This window comes from Rosa chinensis, chromosome 1, assembly GCF_002994745.2.
Source record: "Rosa chinensis cultivar Old Blush chromosome 1, RchiOBHm-V2, whole genome shotgun sequence".
NCBI lineage: Eukaryota > Viridiplantae > Streptophyta > Magnoliopsida > Rosales > Rosaceae > Rosa > Rosa chinensis.
The window spans coordinates 58,632,723-58,654,403 of NC_037088.1; the positions used below are offsets into that span (position 1 = coordinate 58,632,723).

Below are 21,681 nucleotides of genomic sequence, written 5' to 3' on the forward strand. Positions count from 1 at the left end.
GGACCATGATGATTTCTTGTCTTGACCTAAACTATCTCCCAACTATGATCGTGTTTTAGATCTCAACGTAATTCGTTCGAACGAACCATGTGGAGTACTCAGTCTGGTCCCTTCACATGAGCTTCGATCTCTTTCTTGAAGTTTGTAAAGACAAACTCATGTTTCGAACCCCGTGATGTTTTGAACATAGTTTTATATTGTCAAGAAGAGTGTCTAAGATGTGCACTTCATATGAGTTTGGTTTCTACAAGTAAAAATTTAATATGATATTTCGAAGTATGATGTCTTTGAGTTTTCCGAATTGTCAAAGTTATTTTAAAGGCACGTTTACTTACTTGGAATGAAAGGGAATGATTACGGAGTAAAAACATTCCTGCGTTTACTAACACATAAAGGAATCGGAATTATTCCGGATAAAAGAATTCATGCGTTTACTAACACATGAAGGAATCATAATAGATGTAGGTCCCACCTCCTTATCAGGAATCGATTCCTGAATACTCAGGAATTCAATTAAGAAGGGGGGAGATGGGTTTAGGAATCATTCCTCCGAAATCAATACCGATTCCTTGCTTCTCCCATTCCACTTGTCTCCGATTCATGATTATTTTCAATTCCAAGTAAGTAAACGTGCCATAAAATAGATTTGAGGTTCAGCTCAAAACATCACATACTCTGAAGCATAGTTTGAAGTATGAAGTTTGAACTTATATCTATAATGACTTATTTCTCATAAAATTAGTAGTGTACAATAGAAATGTGACTGATTGAATACAAATAACGGTGTATATTTTTTCTAATTATCACGTTTATCTGAAAATGAGGTTAGGTGGTCTCCATCAAACACGCTACACACACTCTAAAAGAATCAAAAATGGAGTCTGAGATCTCAACGCAACTCACTCAGAGACATCATGTGGAAGACTATTCAAGATCGAACCAAAACAGTCTCGAAAAAATGATGAAAGTTCTGAATAAGAAAACAGTAGCCGTAGATTTCATGATTATGAGAAAACGAAGGGGCTTTCAATAATACACTCTCACTCGTCAATGGCTCAATGCCATCCTGTGGTTCTAAGCTCTCCGATATATACATGGATATAACAAGAAGCCAACGCTAAATGTCATTGAATAGGCAAGATATTGACTCAATACTCTCTCCCTTTCTCTTTTCTTGTCTCCCTCCATCTGTCTCAACTAGGAGGTCCTTGTGGCTGTAAGTAACATCACCATCAACAACCTGTCCTCTCCCTCTGATAATCCTGCGAGGCCAAGATTACGAGACACGAAACCGACTCAGAATATGATCCATAGAACTAACTGACTGGTTTCATTGGAAATGAAATCATTATCACTAGTCACTTCATACCATTTCATTATCACTAGTCACTTCATACCATTTTGTTGTTAACAATCCTTCCCAAGATTACGAGACACGAAATCAACTCAGAATATGATCCATAGAACTAATGGACAACTTATATTGGGTGACGTGGAGCCCGTGTGGCTGTTAAGCATTCACACATGGGATAACCCACTCTGATATCATGATAAAGTAATCTGGGATTCACATCCAAAACTAATTGATAATGGATGGAGTGGCACAAACCTTTATAAACTCATAGGTAAGATCCAATTTTTCCATGTGAGATCTATAATCTCAACAAATTCGACTGGTAATTATGCCGACCTGTTGGGAAATATAAGAGAAATGAATGCTAAGCTAGAGCCTAGGCATATTAGTAAATCGATCAATTACTGCTAAAATGATGTTTTCCCTCTGCCCCAGGTCCAAATCGAGCACCATCGCTAAATCTTGTGCTTGCATTGTGAGAAATAGCAGCACTGCCAATGTGTATAGCAAATCAATTAGGCATGAAACTAGGGGATACTTTTGTGCAATGGGAAGCATATCTTGGTTGATAATGAGTGCAACAGCTTGGTTAATTAAGAGAAAGAAAATCATACAAAAATGCGTAGCGTACTTTTCTACTCTGGGGGAAACTCTATGTAATCGACTTCTACATATTATAGAACATTTTCAATGACGTACAGAATAAAGCGTATGATAGGCCTATTGCACATTTTAGACAGGTGAAGCATTGTTACCTGTCAACTTGACCTAAAAAGTTTCCACAACTTCTTGGTCTTCTGCAATGATGCAATCAGTATGTGCACTGCCAAATAAAGGAAACAACAAATTAATGAAATGGCTTTGCTACATATACGTCAAAATCACCTAAGTGCATTGGGGGGGGGGAGGAGGGGTAACAAACCTTCAGTTTTTATTTATATGCTCAATGGCTGCATGAACTTCATCGACAACCTCAACAGTGCAGGCCATGGAACTGTACTCAATATGTAATGAATCCCGAGGAATATTGAGCAAGGAGCTTGCCCTCGGTCCACCAAACAAAGTCACACCTGCAAATGATACGAGTTCAATTTCTTTAGATCTAATCCTCAGTTCATTAGCAACAAAAAGTTGCTGGCATGATACGTTTCACCTTTATGGCGAAGCTGAACAATGAGATCATTGAACTCTGCTGTATGCATTAAATCCTTATGGACCAGAAGTGTTTCCTGCTAATAGAAACATAAACAATAAGAACGTTTATAAATGATTAAAACACAATTGCAGATGTAAGTTCAAGACATATCCCATGGAAATGTTTTAGGATAACATCATAGAGATGACCATTGCATTGCAGGCTGCTGGATAATTTATTTTTGCATCTAAAACAATTTGCTTTGCCATATCCATATTAGCGGACTTGTCAATAAACACATGGCATATCCATCTGCACAGCAAGGCATTACTTTTTACCAAATTATTTTTGTCAGGACATATGAAGGACATATAGTACAGAACTACAGATTATAAAAAATTGAAGAAAAAAATTGATTTATCTAACCAGCATGCCCCAGGACTGGAATCTTGGTCAAACTCTTTATTTGAGACACCAGCTTGTTGCTGCCCCTTGGGATCACAAGATTGGTCAGGTTGTTGTCAAGCTGCCAAATATCTTTGAGTTTAGTAACAGTTATTATCTCAAAGTTCACCTAGGATTTGGTCATCATTCTCATCTCTACTCACCTTTAGTAGATCTGGAATCTCATCTCTAGAAGTCACAAGTCCAATTAGCTTCTGACCAACACTGTCTGGGATGGTTTCTGTAATAATCTAAAATTTATATGAAAATTACAAAGAATGAGTTCATTGGCTATGAAATATATAATAACTTAAAATTCTCTCTATAAATTAAACTAAACATTCAGAGCTTGTGTAAAATTGCATTTGATCTCTTAGCCTCCTTCCCATAGAGAAGCCCATTCCGATTTCAGATTGCCAAGGTAGCTATCTGTTCATATAAAAAAAAAACACCCTGGACATATTATGAACAAATGCAAGTATTTGGCAATGTAATCATAGAAAGGTGTCTGATGCAAGATTATCCAGGTTCATAATCCAGTATATTACCTGTGTTAGTGCATCAGGATGAGACTCAAATATAACAAGAGAACGCCCAGTGGACATGATGTTTTCTCTAAGATGAGGCCATCTGCAAGCTGTCAATAGGATCATGGAATTTTAAGAATCAGCAGAATAACAAATTATGGTATCATTTGAGTCTAATATGAACATCCGGATGGCAACTTGGTAACAGATACTCGGTAAAGATTCGAGACTGTCTATCACACGTCCATACTCTTAGGGTATTGTTGTTTCAGAATATCAAAAGCCAGAACCTGTAACCTTATATACCCCACCTCACCTGCGTTTTTCTTGAAAGGCGGCCAATTGGATCTTCCATGTTTGCAAGTACACGAATGTCGTTTGCAAGACGTGTGATCTGCCAAGTATAATAACCAAAATTCATAAACAAAATTTGGAAGGGCAACTATGTTTTTTAAAACAAAGACACATGTTCGAGCGAGGACATCATACACAAACAGCTCTGGCTAACATAGCCAAACTTATTTCACTTGCCTTCCCAGGGCTTAGAGCTAGCCGAGATATCAAGGATTTTTCATGTCCAGCATGTTCTGATGCACATACATCAGCTTCATTTTCTACATGGATTATATGCGAATTTCCTTCAAGCGCATCAGCTATATCCAGTAGAATTCTTTTCCTTTCTTCCGAAGTCATAACCTGTAGAAAAGAAGTTATCAAGTTACCATTTCCCAGGGGAAAAATAATGCTTAAAGCTGAAGAAAAACACTACTTAAGTCAACATATTCAACGTTGTACATGAAGCAGACAAAGCCACCTGAAGCCGTCTAGAACTTTCCTTAGCTGCAACTGCCATCTCTCTTGCATTTTCAACTAAAGGGGCCCCCTGTATTTGCATCTAGAGCAAGTAGAGTCCCAACGCGTTCTCCTTGAAGGACTTTGGTAATGTTCTGGCCATCAAATCCACTTGATATGGAACAGCAAAGAGATTATTAGTACACAATTAGGCAGAGTGTATTGGTGCCTGGAGATTCAGATTGCACTCCACATGTTTTTCACCCCCTCAAAAACTTTACTAACCAGAAAATGAGTACTTTTTAATGATTTTAAAAAACCTTCTCTTACTCCATTATGTTGGGCTAGTTTTCTAACAAAATTTCATAAAATGATGACACCAACCAAGTCTTGAAGAACACCTGGTGATGGCAACAGGGATGCCAGCAGAAGCTGCATCAACAGCAGCCTTTACTTTCGCAGCCATTCCCCCTCGTCCCACTCTTGATTTTACTCCAAAAGTGACTTCGCCTTGATGCCACTCCTTTATGTATGTATGAATGAATGAGTTCTGAATTTGTGTCACTTGGAGGCCCACTGTAGAGACCCTTCACATCACTCATAAGGATAAGAAGATCAGACTTTAGCTGCTTAGCTAGGATAGCTGCCAAACTGTCATTGTCCCAAAATATACCAGAAGAATCCTGCAAAGGTGGTCATGACTGTGGAATTAGTGCACACTACCTATTAAGCAGAAACATATACATTTCCGAGGTTTTAGAATGGAATCAAGGGTTGGCAAAGTGTAGCGAACATATTGTGTTCCCAAGTAGTCCTAATATTCATTTGTTATGTCGGAATCACCAGACTAGCCAGAGCTTCATAATCAATTTCTGATTCGTGTATAGTAGAGTGGTATATACCTCATATAAATCTGTCCTGGTACTAACTGCATCATTTTCATTGAATATAGGTATAGTCTTTAAAGACAGCAAGTGATCGACCGTTTCTTTCAGCTGCCTTTGAAAATCTTTACCCCTAAAGTCACTTTCTGTGACAAGACACTGAGCTTCTGTCACATCCTGCAAGGAAATATAACAAAGAAGCAAAAACCTGAGCCTTTTAGAATACAACAAATTAGTTTTGTCCTAAGAACTACTTAAGAGAAGATCATTGCATGCACTCACCTCACTTCCTCACTAAACACGGTCTTAAAGAGAGCCACCAGATCAGGCTGTCCAACAGCTGCACATGCCTTCCCATCCAGTTCAGCTGGCTTTTGGAGATCAGCAGAGCTGCAACTGTTTGAAAATTGTCAATTTTTGAATGTTCTCTAAAATAGAGAACATTTCAAACTCTCTTCTCCAGAAATGGTAGCAATATCCAAAACTCGAGAAACACAATAGATACCTACTGTTGTGAACTGATATCCTGTCTCTCAGCACTTGACGACCAAGGGCCACACCTCCTGATGTCACCAACATCACCTCATATTCTTGAGATCTCAACTCCTTAAGCTGCATTCAATAAGTGAGATACTTAACAATTTCAGGCTCAGTGTAGCTCAATTATGTGACTCATCCATAAAAAAGTAAGACAAGCAGCCTATAGTGGCCTCATAAATAATTGTGGACAGTTCTATAATCTATACCTTCTCACAAAGCACTTGTAATCTTTCAAGCGCAATTCTTCCATCCTTTTCAGTCACAACCGCAGTTCCTACCTACAACTCAATCCAAGCACAACACTAAGATAAGTTCTAATATTTCATGTAACAGAAAATAAACCCCTAGAAATATAGGGTTTAAGATTAATGGTCTGCAATGTACAACCAAACAAAGATATGAAACCCTCATCTTAAGTTCATTAACCATGAATGAAAGTGGTCATTCTGTAAATGAGAAAAGGAAAGAGTTAGAGAATGAACGTGAAGGTCGACCGGCCACCTTGATAACTAGGCGCTTAATTACGTTTCTGTCTTCGAGGAAAGCTCGAACAATGTCTTGTTCCATGTCTGGTTGATACAACGGAGGTCGGCGGCGGCGACTGGGAGGAGAGCGCAGTGTTTGTTTTGGTGGTGTAACAGAATAGGGTTTTGGTAAGTGCAAAAGTCGTTGCTACGTGGGTAGTTGTGATGCGCATAGAGATTTCTTTTTATTTTTCTGAATTGAGTTGTAAAAAGAGAGTCAAGAGGAGGGTATTTCATTTCAGTTTTCTTTTCTATAAATAAAACATAAATATGCTAGGTAAAAATAAGAAATCAACTAGATGTAACAAGTACTACAACAACTACTACATCTCTGAATACACTCTTTGTTTACAAAATCAGGTTTAGGGGAGAAAATTCCAAGATTGTTAAAAGCATGGATTACAAAATGCCATGCCTTCTACTCTTCACTGAAATCCAATCCAAACAAGTGAGTAATTCCAACACACTTGCAAAACCGTTGTCCTAAGTGCCACTCCACTCGCTTCTATATTATATCCAGAAATCAGAGCTGCTTCAAATTCAGGATTTCAGAGACTGACTGTGCCCACTGCCTAGTAACACTCATGGGAAGAAGTAAACCTTAAAGAAGATTGCCAGAGCCAATTGCAAGAGAAATGCAGCGATCACCACTATTGTAAAATCACTCCCCTCCATATAAGACTTGAGATTCAAAGCAACAAAGGAACCAGATGCAACACCAACAAGAACTATAATGATCCATCGAAGAGCCTCAACTGGGATAAGTAACAAAAACTGAAATATTCCACAAAAATACATATCAAATGATTAGGAATAGTAGATTAACAGTTATTAATTACTAACTTTGGGTAGAGGGTCCTATTTCATTCTTTGACTAAGAACCAGGATGCCATAATATTTAGCTCAAATGACACTGTTTCACTTTATCAGAGCCAAAACTTGGACTAGTTCAATTAAGCAAATGAAGATTTGAATATTCAAAAGATGGTCTATGAAACGCATATATATGATGATTTTACTTATTTCAGCTTCTGGCCTTCCAAAATGGAGAGAAAAAAAGGGGAAAAGAACAAACGCCTGACAGCAGAGCAGGGATGCAGGTACTTACAGATGCTACAACAAAAATGAAGAGAGAGTATCCCCACATACACCAGAATCGAACAAGGCTAGTTTTTGCACCCATATACTGCAGCAAAAAATAAAACGCCAAGGGGACCAAAATTGCATAACCATAGACTGAACAGGCTGCCAAACTCATATAACTGACATTAAAGACCCAAGAAGTAGTGGTATCAGTGTGCTTGTCCATTAGGTAGGTGGCACAGTTTCCAAGAGAAGTCAGCACGAACACTAATGTAGTGCAGATCCATATTAGCCCATATCTAATGCATTACAAGAAACAACACCAAGAAAGCCAAATGTTAGAATGCTCATGTTCACTCATTGTTGTGCCATTAAAAGAACATACTGTCTCACTGAAATTAACATGACGTTTGTGATTGAGAATGGAAGCTTAAAACTCAAATTCAACTAACTTTCCTGTATGAATTGAGAAATAAGTCATGGCGCTAAAGAAAGGCAGATTATGTAGTTGCAAGGATTCCACGGTTCAAAAGTTTAATAGTACTTTCTTAGACAAATAAGAACAATAGGAAGTACCCTTACCAGATTGTAAAAACGAATAAAAGCACAACAATGTACAAACTCTATCCAAAATCCCTAAAATGAAGCAGAGCATGCTTTTTTTAGCACAGCCTTCCTAAAGCCAATATGAGACAAACATATTAACCTTATAAGTTTAAATCCAATCAGCAGTTTCTCCTTTTATTATGTCTTATATTAGTTGAAAGATAATTCTTCATAGATTTCACTCCAACTTTTCATTCTGGTTAAACTCGATTTCTTTTCTGTTTTTGATAGGACATACATATCCATCCCTCCTAATAGTTTACAACTTTACACCAAAAGTCATCGTCTTTGACAGATTGATTTAATTTCAGATCATATAACAAAAAGGGAAACAAACAACAGAACTCACAGATCAGGATTGGCATCAATTTTGCTGAAAAAATCTCCAGTGTGGGGAAACAAAGAACTTAGTAATCTGTTCAAGACAATGTCCGTATCCACATTGAAATATTGTGTGTATGATGCAACATTAAATACTCCCCTCCAGTTGTTTGCTGGTTGTTCTTCAAATGTTTCTGTATGGATGGACAGAAAGAGAGATCATTAAATAATAAAGTAGCAGCCATTGCAAATGAATGTGTTGCCAACCAAATCAATAGTTGATAAACATACAACGAAGAACAAAATCCACCAGAATATTTTTAAAATTTGATTTGATGACCCAAGCAAACAAATAAGATCAAAACCGCCATTAGTACATCAGTATAACCCATTCCTATAGGCTACAGCCATTCTATCCAAAAGAAAAGTGCATTACACTCTAATGAAAGATCACAATGCCCTTCAAACATATGCACCAACACATAACAGATTACAAACTCTAAAATTTCAATTTGATAACGTAAAACTGCACATTTGTGATTGATAAAGTTTCCTATCATCACAATGCTAGTATCTCTTTTATTGCAAAATAAGAAAGTAAAGAACCCTCGAGCAATAAACAGATATATTATTACTTCTTGCACCAACCAACCAGTATGTTTTAAGCCCTACATGTGGAGCTTAAGCTTATGTTCTACCGATATATCATTACTTCATGTAATAAAGAGATATATCACTCCCCAGGAAGTCAAGTCAAGTATATTTTGTTCTACCGAGTTTTCTCAACTCGCATTAAGCCCTACATGTAGAACTCAAGCTTCCAATCCATATCCTGACATATGTGAAGCCCAAGCATTCTTTCAATTCATCCACATAATATATAGAAATCATAAATCGAAAACCATACCACTTGGACCTCCAACAGTTTGATAACCGCCGCGCCCTCTGTCTCCTCCACTATTTGGGGGGAAGATTTGCAAATTAGCTTCAGGTGCTGCATAAGTTCACAGAAAAATCTTCAGACTAAAGAAACAAATTATGATTCACGTGAAACTTTAACCGTGAAGATCAACGTACGGAGCAAAATTAAAAATACAAAATAGTTAACAAAAGTTAGCGAGCAAGCTTCATACCTTCATAGCTTGTAGTACTCTTGTCTTTATCTTCACCTACAACAGCCTGGCCAACCAAAACAAGAAGTAAAGCAAAGATATATAATTTATCGGACAATCCGACGAAAAACAAACAGATAACTACCATACTTAAACTATCTTAGCACAAACATAATGAATGCACGTTTGTAAAAGAAGCTAATCTTTCTCTATGCAGAAAGAGAAATGGTAATGCAATCGAAAATAACAAACAGTTATTACGAAAGTTCTCAACATAAGTGGTTTTCTCTAGGAATCACCTTCAGCTAAGTTAGAAAATACTCAAACTAAGAGTTTACGGCGGTGCTAAAGTTAGCCCAGACCCAAGCCCAATGAAATCTACCATAAAATCTATATGATTGCATATATGTTAGTCTAAATTACTCAATTAGTGTCTATAATCTCTGTGAGCGAAGCCTGTAAATTTGAGGTCTGACCAGAAAAGTCTTAAGCTACTCCAAAAATGGGAAGAAATTTAAAGGAAAGATCGAAGCAAAAATGTCTTAAGCCACTAAAATATGTTTAAATAGCTTTTATTTCCCTCATTTTGGCGAGAAAAGAAACGATCCAACAAGATCAGTAGGCTTAGAAAGATTTGACGAATGATGAGATTGAATTGTAAGAATTGAATGAAGGAGAACTACTTACGGGAACTGAGCCGAGTAAATGGCTGGTGGGGAGGCCGGAGTAGGACTCGTCCATTTGGGGTTGAATCGAACGCGGTGGCGGAGGAGGAGGAGGAGGAGGAGAGAGAAAGCTGAGATTGAAGGTGAGGGAGTCGTCGTGTTAATTTGAGGGGGGTAGAGAGTGTGTGGGATTGGAGCCCTAAAGACGTTTGCTTTTCGTAGTTTGGAAGGAACACACAGAGAGGACGAGGCAGACTGACCCGGTGGTATCAAGTTCCTCGGTCTATCCCTCCACGCGTCTCTTGTGCGCGCGCGTTCGAACATTCCGCTTTCCATCTGTTGCACGTGACGTCTCACGTGAGTGGACCCGTTAATTTGAGGTTAACTTGCAAAATCAGGTGAATCTGAATTGGCGCAGCATTAACAAGATTTTTTCTTCTTCTTTTTTTTTGGCACAAATTAACAAGATTTGTGTTGTGCAGGACTCAAACATTCAAATTTGTCTTCTTCCTTTTTTTGTTATTCCATCAAACAATTCAAAACTACAACAATTGATGCTAAGGGTTATCAAACTAAAGGTTATTCATGAATCGATTTCTGATGATGAGATGAGACCTACACTCATTCTAATACATATATATGTTAATAAACGCAGAAATCTCATACATTGAAATCATTCTCATATCTAGTAAATGATTCTCATATCTAGTAAATGCAGGAAATCTCATACACTGAAATTGCTTCATTCATTTACATTCTTATTCCAGGTAAGTAAACATGTTATTAAGTTAGTAGACTTATATTTTACCAAAAAAAAAGTTAGTAGACTTATATAATTTTTAGTATGGCAAATTACCACTACCTACACTTTTAGCCCATAAATTACCATTAGTAAGTTTTTTTTTTTTAATTCCCATGTGCTAGTGTGCAAGGCCCATGTGCAAGGTATTATCCATTGCGGTCAGATTCCTTCCCTTTTTGAATTATTTCTACTGACAAGTAAATTACGAAACTGCCTTTATGGTTTGGATAATGTGAATTAATAATGCTGAATGTCAGTAGCATTATGAAGAAAGAATATCTCTACATTCCATCTTTGTTTTTCTTAGAAACAACTCATTTATTTAATAATTCCGAAAACTATTTGTACATAATACAATATGAAAATTGAACACTATCATTTATCTCTGGCTTTGCTGCTTCCATATACAAGCAGTAGTGTAATGATCCCCAGTAGTATGTCACCCCCAGCAGTATACTGACCCTCAGTAGTGTACTGATCCGCAGTAGTATACTAGCCTGGCCTTCTCGCGTTTGCTCACTTCAGCATTGCTTTCATTAGCTCTATCCTGCAAGTCAACCGACAACACAGAGCATAAGGGATGATAAAGTGTGCCAAAAAATGCTTTGGCAATTACAACTCTAATCTTTTCTCTTCAAATATGTTGAAACGACTCTAATCCTTTTCTCTTCAATAATCATAGCATTCAAACGCATAAGAACTATCACTAAACATGAAGCCTAATCCTCATAGTTTCTTCCATTTCTTTCTGGGTCAAAAATTGGAAAAGAAAAAACAAAAAGAAGTAGATGATACTAGCAGCAAATTTTGCAACTAATCCATGAACTTGCAAGAACACAAAACCAAAAAAAGCAACGATTTTTTTTTGTCAAACTAACATTACACAACACCACCAATCCAATAAGAAAGTACCATAAACACAAAACTAAAGCTACTGACCCTCGATACAAAACTGATAATCAGACTATAGCTACTGACCTGCAAACGAAATGTTGTTGAGTCCTGTAGAAATAACAAACAAATTAAGATCCAATAAGAAAGTACCATAAACACAAAACTAAAGCTACTGACCTGCAATTCAAAACTGATAATCAGACTATAGCTACTGACCTGCAAACGAAATGTTGCTGAGTCTTGCAGAAATAACAAACAAATTAAGATCAGTACAGCTCCACCAAATTGCAAAAGCCTCAGAATTTCTCAACCAAAATTTCTTAGCTAAAGCTACTAAGCATAATCGAATTTCGACAGTGTTGAATGCATAATCAGACTATAACTAATGACTTTCAAGACTATAGTTACTGACCTGCCGGTGTCAAGCCCTTGCTTCGCCGCCGGGGTGGCTTGCTTGGTTATTCGCCGGGATCGCGCCCTTACTTCACCATCTGGATCGTGGCCTTGCTTCTCTGCCGGGGTCTCGCGCTTGGTTTGTCGTCCGGGTTGCGCGCTTGGTTCTCAGTCGAGGTCGCGCTCGCCATAGCCGCCGGGTCACACACTTGCTTAGCCTCTAGGTCGAGCGCTTGCTTCGCAGCTCGGTTGCGTCCTTGCTTTGCCGCCGGGTCACCCCCTTGCTTCGCCGGAGCCCTAAATGTTTTGATTTTCAGACGGTTTAGATTTTGGGGTCGCTTTGATTTTGGGAGAAATAGTTTATATTAGTCAGTGGCATGTTTCATAAATTTCTTAATATTTAAGCGTTCTTTCTTTATGATGGGCTAATGGTTGTTAACCGCACGAGCTCCATGTTTTAGAGTCTACTATTAGTAAATAATAGTGTCATATTGTAGTTATTGGTCATTATATAAAGATTTTTTTTCCAAAGTTTGAGAGGCAAAATTTGACTTGTGAGAAAGAATGTTAAACCAAATGATCGACCAAATAAATTTAGTATTAGAAGTAGTCAATTGGTTTACTCTATTATCTGTTTTTGTAGTATATATCTCAGGGGGACAAAATTGGTGATACTGGAGCTTTAGTGAATGCCATTGACACATGGATTTTTGAGGTGGATGGTGTGGTGAAGGAAGGAGTTATGGAAGGGGAGTCTCCTCCTCTTATTTCTCATGTTATTTAATTTTATTTTTAGGTCGCAAGGATCAATTCCTCTTAGGGTTCATTTTACTATTTGCTTCGGAGATTTATGATATTTGTTTGGAATAATGGTGCTTAATCTCCTTAAAAGGTGGGTGTACTAGGGGTTTTCTGGGTCTTATTCTTGTATAGAATAGGTTTTTAGAGTTTCTCTAAAGAACGATTCTTTCTGTCGACCTTATAGGGATGTTTCGTTTTTATACTACTTGCTGAGTATATTTAATAGGCTGACCTATTTTCATCAAAAAAAAACAAAAAGAGACAATTTTTTAGGTTTATTTGTATATTTTCTTTACATGAAGGGCATGTTTACTTACTTGGAATGAAATGAAATGTAATGGAATGATTACGGAGTAAAAACACCCTTGTGTTTACTAACACATAAAGGAATCGGAATGATTCCAGGTAAAAGAATTCATGTGTTTACTAACACATGAAGGAATCGGAATTGGTGTAGGTCCCACTTATTTATTAGGAATCGATTCCTGAATACTCAGGAATTCGATTACGAAGGGGGAAGATGAGTTTAGGAATCATTCCTCCGGAATCAATACCGATTCCTTTATTCTCTCATTCCACTTGTCTCCGATTCATGATTATTTTTCATTTCAAATAAGTAAACGTGCCAGAAGTGTTATTGGAGTTGAACTAATATGGCAAAAAAAAAAAATCAAATTTTACGTGTCAGAATACAAGACTGCAAAAACACAATAAGAACTATATGAAGCCCAAAACCATAAGCTGTACAAAGCCCATAGTTCTGATTGGTGGGTGTCTAAGTTTCACTAGACCGTTGTAGATTTAGCCCACAACAGACATAAAAAAAGAAATTAGAAATGTCTGAGCCCAGGTTCGAACTGGGGACCTTTAGTGTGTGAGACTAACGTGATAACCAACTACACCACCCAGACGCTTGTTAACCAAACCACAAATTAAATACAATATCCAACAACCCACTATGGTTGACCGACAAATGATTACATCGCATCGTATTAATCATCGCCTACATCCTTCACAATTTCGTCGCACATTTTGGCAGTTGGGTTTTCTGTTTTGCTAGGTAGGAGAGGGCTCAACTGCAAGCTCACTCCACTTAATCCAAAAATGTCCACCACCACCGCCACCTCCATTTTCCTCTTCCTCTTCTCCCTCCTCCTCACCACCCACTCCAAACCCATCCCCCACCTCACCTCCCCCTACCTCTCCCCCGCCACCATCTCCGCCAACTACGACTCCATGGTCAAGAACTTCAAAATCTTCATCTACAAGCCAAATCCTCACTTCACTTACGACTCCCCCGTCCAGTCTCTCTTCTACACCGCCCTCCTCGACAGCGACCTCGCCACCAACAACACCGACGAAGCCCACCTCTTCTTCCTCCCCTTCCCGCCAGATCTCCCCACGCGCTCCATCGCGCGTCTCATCCGCACCATCCGCACCGACCTCCCTTACTGGAACCGCACCCTCGGAGCTGACCACTTCTACCTCTCCTGCTCCGGCGTCGGGTACGAGTCCGACCGCAACCTCGTCGAGCTGAAGAAGAACTCGATTCAGATCTCCTGCTTCCCGACCCCGCCGGGGCAGCTCATCCCCCACAAGGACATCACTCTCCCCCCTCTCGCGTCCCCCCACGCGCCGACCAGCAACACGACGACGTTTCTGGGCTACGTCAGGTCGAATTGGGTGAATGATTCCGCCATAGTCAACGAGTTACGCGCCAACCCGGAGTTCCTGATCGAATCGGAGCCGTCGACGCCGCAGATCTATGCACAGAGGCTCTCCAGCAGCAAGTTCTGTATCTTCGAGTACGGCGACGGCGACTTGTCCGGGATCGGAGAGGCTCTGCGGTTCGGGTGCGTCCCCGTGGTGATTACGGACCGTCCGATCCAGGACCTGCCGTTCATGGACGTGCTGAGGTGGCAGGAGATGGCGCTGTTCGTGGGGAGGAGAGGTGGGGCCAAGGAGTTGGAGCGCGTGTTGGTACGCGCGTGCTGGGAGAGGCACGACCAGATGAGGCGGTTGGGGACGGCGGCGGGTCAGCATTTGGTGTGGAACGTGCCGCCGCGGGCTTTGGATGCGTTTCATACTTTGGTTTATCAGCTGTGGTTGCGACGCCACACGATTCGATACGTCCGGCGGGAGACGGTGTAGGCTCGTTTGTAATGTAAATGGGCCTCGTTCGTTGTAAGAAGACAGTGATGGGCTTACTATAGGCCCGGTGGTGCCGATGGGATGGGCAGAGACCCTTGGAATGTAGGGAGGGATATTGAAGTTTTTGTGTTTATATTTATAATTTTGGGATTTTTTGTTTTGTGGAGAAAAGAAATTACTCATTGATAATAGCCAAGATGTTATAATAACTTGCATCAAAACTCTATTGGCTAGTAATCTGGTAATGATAAGCACAAGTTAAAGCTCGCTTTTGAGGATAAAAAACAACTACAAAATCGATTGTGGTGCTTACGAAATAATAAAAAATCTTATTTACAATAATAAACAACATTGTTAAGTATCATTTAATTGAATAATATTAGTCTCTTATTGAAAGATCTTGAGTATCGAAATGTTATTATTGTAATTCTTAGTTGTTGATGTAAAAAAAACAATATGTTTGGGACTGTTTGACAAAAATGCGTTTGGGTATTTCAAAATCACCTTTAAACAGAAATTCCAAAACATTTCAAGAGTCGAGACATATTCTATATTTTATTTTTGTCATTTTTGTTATTAATTTAGAAGCACTTCCGAGCCCCTAAAGTAATACTCAATAAGCCCTTAATCAATAAAAAAGCGCCCACCCAGGCAACAAACCACCTATCCACACCGAGGAAGCCAAAAACCTATCGCAACCAATATGAAAATGCTCTTTTGTGAAAGAAAAAATTGGAAGTGGTAGCACATCAAGTAGGTGGTACTATGCTGTAGAGATGTTATGTGGCAACTCAAAGGGTGAATAATTCAAAACGTTTGATCAATTCACAATTCATGCCTTATTTTCCCTTGAATGAGTGAAATTTGGTCTAAAAATTTCATAAAAACTAGCCTTCCAAGAAAATATAATGAAAGAAAACAATTATTGTAGAAAAAAGATAGTGAGAGAGAAAAATAGATTGTCAGATCTTTTTTTGTGTATTTATCTTAATAAAATTATATTTATAATTGTCTTTATGATTTTATTAATTCCCAAAGTTTTTAAATATTTTAGGATCATTTCTGTCAATTTTTTTTATTTTTTTTATTTTGGCTAACAACACATATTCTCTTGATAATAGTATCAACTACTAATATCCTTCATTATTCATATTCAAGATATCTCACTCATTCTATGCCACTTATGTGACCAATTTAAACAATACTTTGGTCTTTTTAAATAGAATATAACAGCTAGCAATTTTGTATCTAGGCATCTATCAAATAAAGTACCTCCTTTCCAAATGATTTAATTTGATAGAAGTTGTCCAGTTACCATTTGCATTTTAAAGCTAAGGAATTTTCTAACTTTACTCTATCAGTATTTATACCATAATTGCGGGCATCTTTGATAAATACTGAAATTAAAGTTTATGGTTGAAGTTGAACCACATCTTTTATGCTTCAAATTGTTTGTATTTTCTCCAATCTATATCCTAATCTTGGGTCCAATTTTCCTTTGCATTTTGCAGATTTTCCAACTTTATTCCATCAATCTTTTGTCTAGTTTCCTCACCTTTTAAGGTTGAAGTTATGTTTTATGCTTTCACAGCTTGAAATTTTAGAAGTGCTTTAATAATTAAATCGTTTAATGAAAATTTTAAAAAATACACAAAAAGTAATGTAATAAAGAGAGGCTAGATGGCTATTTACAAAAAAAAAGAAGATGATTTGTTGGGTTATTTATTCAAATTGGCTAGGGGCAAAATCAGAAGTCCAAAAATTGGACACAAAAAAGAACAGTACTTTGGGGTTGGCTTTATTAACAGAGGTAAAAAAAAGAAATGGAATACGTAGCAGTAATTTTTGCAAAATAAGATAGTCGAAAGAATCCAAACGAACTGAAGGAGGGTGCGCGGTTGTTGCTCATATCGGCCTTGTTTGTTTCTTAGGCTTCCAACCCTTCATACTCAATCCTCTCTAATCCTTTCCAATGCCACAAAATAGCAATACAAACCCAATCACCTCACATTCGGATTCAGATCCCAACACCAACCAACTCGCCATGGTTCAAGGTACCTCACTCTCCAACCTTCTCCATCTTCTTCTTCTTTTTACTATGGGTACTGATACTTCTCCTCATCTCCTCTAACCTTTTTTGAAGATGGCGACGCGTCTTCGCAAACTCCATACGAGGCGGCACTGGAGGCTCTTTCCTCCTTGATCACAAAACGCAGTCGCGCCGATAAGAGCAACAAAGGCGACCGCTTCGACCTCCTCTTTGACTATCTCAAAGTAAATTTCCTGATCGGATTTCCAGTGTATTTGAGCTTCTGTTGTTGTTGTTGTCGTGTGTGGATTAATGGAGTGTTGAATACTGCAGATTCTGGAATTAGAGGAGCCGATTGCGCAGATGAAGATCATTCATGTGGCTGGTACCAAAGGAAAGGTACTCTCGTCTTCTCTGTTTGTCTTGGTTTCTATTGAAAGTTACTAATCTTTATCTTTGTAATTTGGTACTGTAATTACACTAGGCTTGGTTACTTGTTTAAGTATGCTATGGCACTGATTTTTGTTTGTTTTCGCTTCGGTTTGGGAAGGGATCCACATGCACCTTCTCTGAATCAATACTACGTCATTGTGGCTTCCGCACTGGACTTTTCACATCTCCTCATCTGATCGATGTTCGCGAAAGATTTCGATTGGATGGGTGAGTTGAGTTTGCTATCACGTCTGTTACTTTCATGTTTGATTTATTGCAAGTTTTGGCAACTTATCAAGTATCTAGAGGATAGTGTTTTTTTGTCTTTGAAGTACAAATATAGTGAAATTTCGTTTTTCGTTCTTCTCCACTTACTTTAGGTCCCTTGATTGTTTTGCTTTGGTGTGGTTGGTTGCTACAGAGTGGACATCAGTGAAGAGAAATTCTTGGAGTATTTCTGGTGGTCTTTTAATAGACTAAAGGTAATCTAAGTTCCCTGCCTGTATTCATATATTTTGAATCAACACTTGTTTTGTGCTAATGTAAATTGATCATGTAACATGTTGTCTTATCTTTTAATCCTAAACATTTTTTTAATCATGATGATTATCTGAAATGCATGGGTGTATTTCAATTGTAGGAGAAAGCTAATGATGATATACCAATGCCCACCTACTTTCGGTTCCTTGCCTTACTTGCCTTCAAGATATTTGCAGGAGAGAAGGTCTGATGTGTATCTTTTTATTTGCTTCCCTATAACATCCTTCCTCTCCAGAAATGTTATTAATATCAATAATGAAATATTACTTTTAATCTAATCTTCCATTCAGGTAGATGTTGCTATTTTAGAGGTCGGGTTAGGCGGAAAGTTTGACGCAACAAATGTGGTATGTGAAATTTTTTCTCAGTGCTAACTTCATAAGTTAGTTACTTTCGGAATAACTAAGCATAGATGTCATAAACATTTCAGGTTCAGGCACCCGTTGTTTGTGGCATATCATCCCTTGGATATGATCACATGGAGATTCTTGGTTAGTTTTTCTCTTCTCAAGCCCACCTAATCACATGTGATCATTTGATTCGTTAAATTTAAAGTTCAACCGTATAAGAACACATATAACTGTATATCGTAATTTCATCCAGAAATGTAATTTTTTCTGGATTCTGAAAATAGGATATACTCTGGGAGCAATTGCTGGGGAGAAGGCTGGAATCTTCAAGGTTTGCATTAAAACTACATTTCCTTAAAGCATATGATGGTGGGAAATATGTCTAACAGAACTTACAGTCACTTCTATTACTGTGTCCATCTTTCTTTCTCTTTCAATTCAGCATGGGGTTCCTGCCTTCACTGTGCCTCAACCTGATGAAGCAATGCGGGTACTTGAAGAGAAAGCTTCTCAATTGGATGTAGGTTGCAAGAGCTTTCCCTTCATACTTTTTTTTTTGGTCCAAGGCATAAGTCAACTGATAGAAGAGTGATGTGTTCTTCTATTTCATAGACTAGGCAAAGTCAAAATTAGCTGTTTTAATTTAACTGTAGGAGCTGTTAGTTCCTTTCCTGCTAGGAGACAACAGTATATATTCTTTAATGGTTCAATGAGCTGAGAAAACCTTGCTGGTTCCAGGTACCTCTTCAAACAGTACCACCAGTGGATACTAATTTGCTGAATGGCTTAAAACTTGGGCTTGAAGGTGAGCACCAATATGTTAATGCTGGCCTTGCTGTTGCACTGTGCTCTACATGGCTTCAAAGGACCGGTCATCTTGACATCACACACCCAGAAAATACTGTAAGTTCTAAAAAAGTCATTCTTTTAACTTGATTATAATTTTTATGTCGATTGATAAATATACATCTGTATGGACTAGACCTCTCTGCCGGAGCAGTTTATAAAAGGACTAACGGCTACTGTCAGTTTACAAGGCCGAGCTCAAATTGTTCCAGATCACTATATTAACAATGAAAGCGCAGGAGATCTGACATTCTATTTAGATGGTGCCCATAGCCCCGAAAGCATGGAAATATGTGCAAGATGGTTTTCTCTTTCCACTAAAGAGAATTCTCAGGAAAAGACGCTGGATTCCTCTAGATCACATGACTTCGTACAAAGGCATACAGATGTGGAAGCCAAGAAGAACTCACAGGTCAGTATACTTTTGATCCTCACTTTATATGCGCGGTTATATCTGTCTTTGCTAAGCAGTTGTATCCACTTTCTTGTGTAAATTTGTACCTTAAAAGTTGTCATAAAGTATTTTCCTGGGTGCACGGTTATTTTATGATTGTGCTAAAAGAGGAACTTGGGCTGCAAACTCTTACTCGAAATTATGTACCCAAATTTTCAATTTTACTTAAACAAGCATTTCCATGGGGGTCAAGTCAATGCTTTTTATTTTATTGATGAAGTAGTCAACTGTGTCAGTAAGCCTTCTGAGATGCTTCATTTTCCTATGGCCATTGCTGAACAAACCTTGTTGAAATACTTGCAGATACTGCTGTTTAATTGTATGTCAGTGAGGGATCCTCAATTGCTTCTTCCGAACCTGATGAAAACATGTGCTAGTCATGGTAAGTAGCATTGTATGATTCAATGTCCTAAAATTTTCATAGACCAATATAACCATGTAGTAAATTCATATTGAATTTATAGATTAAGAATCAGTATTAATTACAAAATGGTATAGCATAGAATTTGGATTTGCGAATGAGTTCATTGTTGAGTGACCTTCGAGTAAGCTGATATTTTCAAACTCTTGACTGGGATCGGAAACTTAAATGTTGATTGGATTTATCATATAAAATTCTCTAAACACAAAATCACTTTTGATTTTTGAAGGAACTTATGACAAATTGTTAATATATTTAGGTGTCTACTTCAAGAAGGCGCTGTTTGTACCAAACACTTCAGTGTATCACAAGGTTGGTTCACATTCCTTACCTCCCACTGATCCTCAAGTTGATTTGTCGTGGCAATTCTCTCTTCAGAGAGTATGGGAAAATCTAATGGGAAATAAAGGTATGTAAACAATATAATTTATATTATAAAATTACTTAACATATCATTTCAAAATTTTGGTTTCACTAACTTTTAGTATTGAAACAAGTTTATCATCACTGAATTTCCTTACTTGGGAGTTCATCAATTTCCACAGTCGTGTGAGGCGATCACATTTTATTTTGTTGGTCTTCAAACCACACTTTGTATTTCTCATTGGGAGTCTGTTTCTTTTCTTTTGATTTTAATAGGAGGTGATGATAGGATCCCAGATACTCTTCCTGAAGAATTAAGAGATGATGTGGAAATGGCTGTCAAAAATTGTGAAAATAGTGCAGTTTTTTCCTCACTCCCATCAGCTATAAAGTGGCTCAGGGACAGTGTCCGACATAATCAATCTGCTCGTTTTCAGGTAACTGGTACTTCATATTTTTATTTTCACTTTTCACAGTTCCAACTTAGATGAAGTTGCAGAACAATCCTTGAAGGAATTAACACCTTGCAGAAACTGTTTTAATAAAGTGAACTAGAACTGTAGGGTACTGGCATCTCTAACCATTTCACCTTGGTAGGATAACATATAGAATCTTATTATACCTGGGTAGGATAACATGTAGAATCTTAATATGGTTATATAAGATTCTTGGTGACGTTGAAATGAATATATCTTTCTCCTGCTTCTTTCTTAGTTTCAAATTTCTGGTTTATTCATCAGGTCCTTGTAACTGGTTCGCTACATCTTGTTGGTGATGTATTGAGATTAGTCAAGAAATGAGGCAAAGTACGAAGTAAAAGTGAATCTATTTTGTGCATCTCCATCTCGTTGCAACATGTTCTGGCATTCAAGAGGCATGGCAAAGGCGTTGAACTATTTGAACTTCCTACTGAGTCTCTCTCAGGTCAATTCTGGACTCCAGTGTGAAGTGGTCCATTTTCAGAAACTGCTGCAGATATCGAGTTGGCATTTCCGAGCGCGTACAATTTGATCTTAACGGTGGCTTACAATGGAGAATTTTGTTTGATTGTACTATTTATACACCCTTTTATGGCTATAACCACATGACCTCATTCAGGTTACTGATTTTCTGATTCTTTGTGAAATTAAATGGAACAGACGATTGTTGTTGCAATTTAATTGTTGTTCTTAACAGTACATATTAGCCATGTATGTTATATACACACTCGTCATCTAT

At 38.0% G+C, this 21,681-nt stretch overlaps 3 protein-coding genes, 1 non-coding gene and 1 pseudogene across 6 annotated transcripts; 2 read left to right on the top strand and 3 right to left on the bottom strand.

Moving 5' to 3' along the window:
* Positions 1–758: 758 nt before the first annotated feature.
* On the bottom strand, positions 759–6,321 carry LOC112186855 (annotated as a pseudogene).
* A 153-nt stretch (positions 6,322–6,474) lies between these two features.
* LOC112182843 (protein YIPF1 homolog) lies at positions 6,475–10,275 on the bottom strand. The gene is made up of 6 exons (XM_024321396.2): positions 10,010–10,275; positions 9,344–9,389; positions 9,118–9,204; positions 8,239–8,404; positions 7,309–7,582; positions 6,475–6,974 (listed from the first exon to the last, which is right to left on the bottom strand). Exons 1-6 carry the CDS (start codon positions 10,061–10,063, stop codon positions 6,783–6,785), a joined length of 819 nt encoding a protein of 272 aa, XP_024177164.1. The 5' UTR covers positions 10,064–10,275; the 3' UTR covers positions 6,475–6,782.
* A 3,439-nt stretch (positions 10,276–13,714) lies between these two features.
* Positions 13,715–13,788, bottom strand: TRNAV-CAC. Its single transcript has one exon. It is a non-coding gene; the product is annotated as a tRNA-Val (tRNA).
* Positions 13,789–13,981: 193 nt separating this feature from the next.
* On the top strand, positions 13,982–15,028 carry LOC112170837 (probable glycosyltransferase At5g03795). Its single transcript, XM_024308128.1, has one exon. It carries the CDS (start codon positions 13,982–13,984, stop codon positions 15,026–15,028), a length of 1,047 nt encoding a protein of 348 aa, XP_024163896.1.
* Positions 15,029–16,898: 1,870 nt separating this feature from the next.
* On the top strand, positions 16,899–21,665 carry LOC112182842 (folylpolyglutamate synthase). Of its 3 annotated transcripts, XM_024321394.2 has the most exons (16): positions 16,899–17,082; positions 17,172–17,302; positions 17,391–17,456; positions 17,608–17,717; positions 17,911–17,971; positions 18,130–18,213; positions 18,320–18,376; positions 18,460–18,520; positions 18,664–18,710; positions 18,822–18,899; positions 19,118–19,282; positions 19,362–19,637; positions 19,983–20,061; positions 20,360–20,509; positions 20,740–20,900; positions 21,204–21,665. In XM_024321394.2, the coding sequence occupies exons 1-16, from the start codon at positions 17,001–17,003 to the stop codon at positions 21,261–21,263; spliced, it is 1,668 nt and encodes a 555-aa protein (XP_024177162.1). In that variant the 5' UTR covers positions 16,899–17,000; the 3' UTR covers positions 21,264–21,665. The 3 variants fall into 3 exon arrangements, with proteins under 3 accessions (XP_024177162.1, XP_024177163.1, XP_040365658.1); XM_024321395.2 differs by lacking the exon at positions 17,608–17,717; XM_040509724.1 differs by lacking the exons at positions 16,899–17,082; positions 17,172–17,302; positions 17,391–17,456 and having other exon boundaries at positions 17,623–17,717; positions 17,870–17,971.
* Positions 21,666–21,681: the final 16 nt, after the last annotated feature.

Bases quoted from the DNA above. Each gene is read 5' to 3' on its own strand.
- LOC112170837 (XM_024308128.1), top strand. From the start codon at position 13,982: ATGTCCACCACCACCGCCACCTCCATTTTCCTCTTCCTCTTCTCCCTC.
- LOC112182842 (XM_024321394.2), top strand. From the start codon at position 17,001: ATGCCACAAAATAGCAATACAAACCCAATCACCTCACATTCGGATTCA. The intron at 17,083-17,171 runs GTACCTCACTCT...CCTTTTTTGAAG, and splicing joins CCAACTCGCCATGGTTCAAG to ATGGCGACGCGTCTTCGCAA. The intron at 19,638-19,982 runs GTCAGTATACTT...AAATACTTGCAG, and splicing joins AAGCCAAGAAGAACTCACAG to ATACTGCTGTTTAATTGTAT.
- LOC112182843 (XM_024321396.2), bottom strand. From the start codon at position 10,063: ATGGACGAGTCCTACTCCGGCCTCCCCACCAGCCATTTACTCGGCTCA. The intron at 7,583-8,238 runs GTGAGTTCTGTT...GTAATGCATTAG, and splicing joins ATTGATGCCAATCCTGATCT to ATATGGGCTAATATGGATCT. The intron at 6,975-7,308 runs GTAAGTACCTGC...GGAATATTTCAG, and splicing joins TCATTTTTGTTGTAGCATCT to TTTTTGTTACTTATCCCAGT.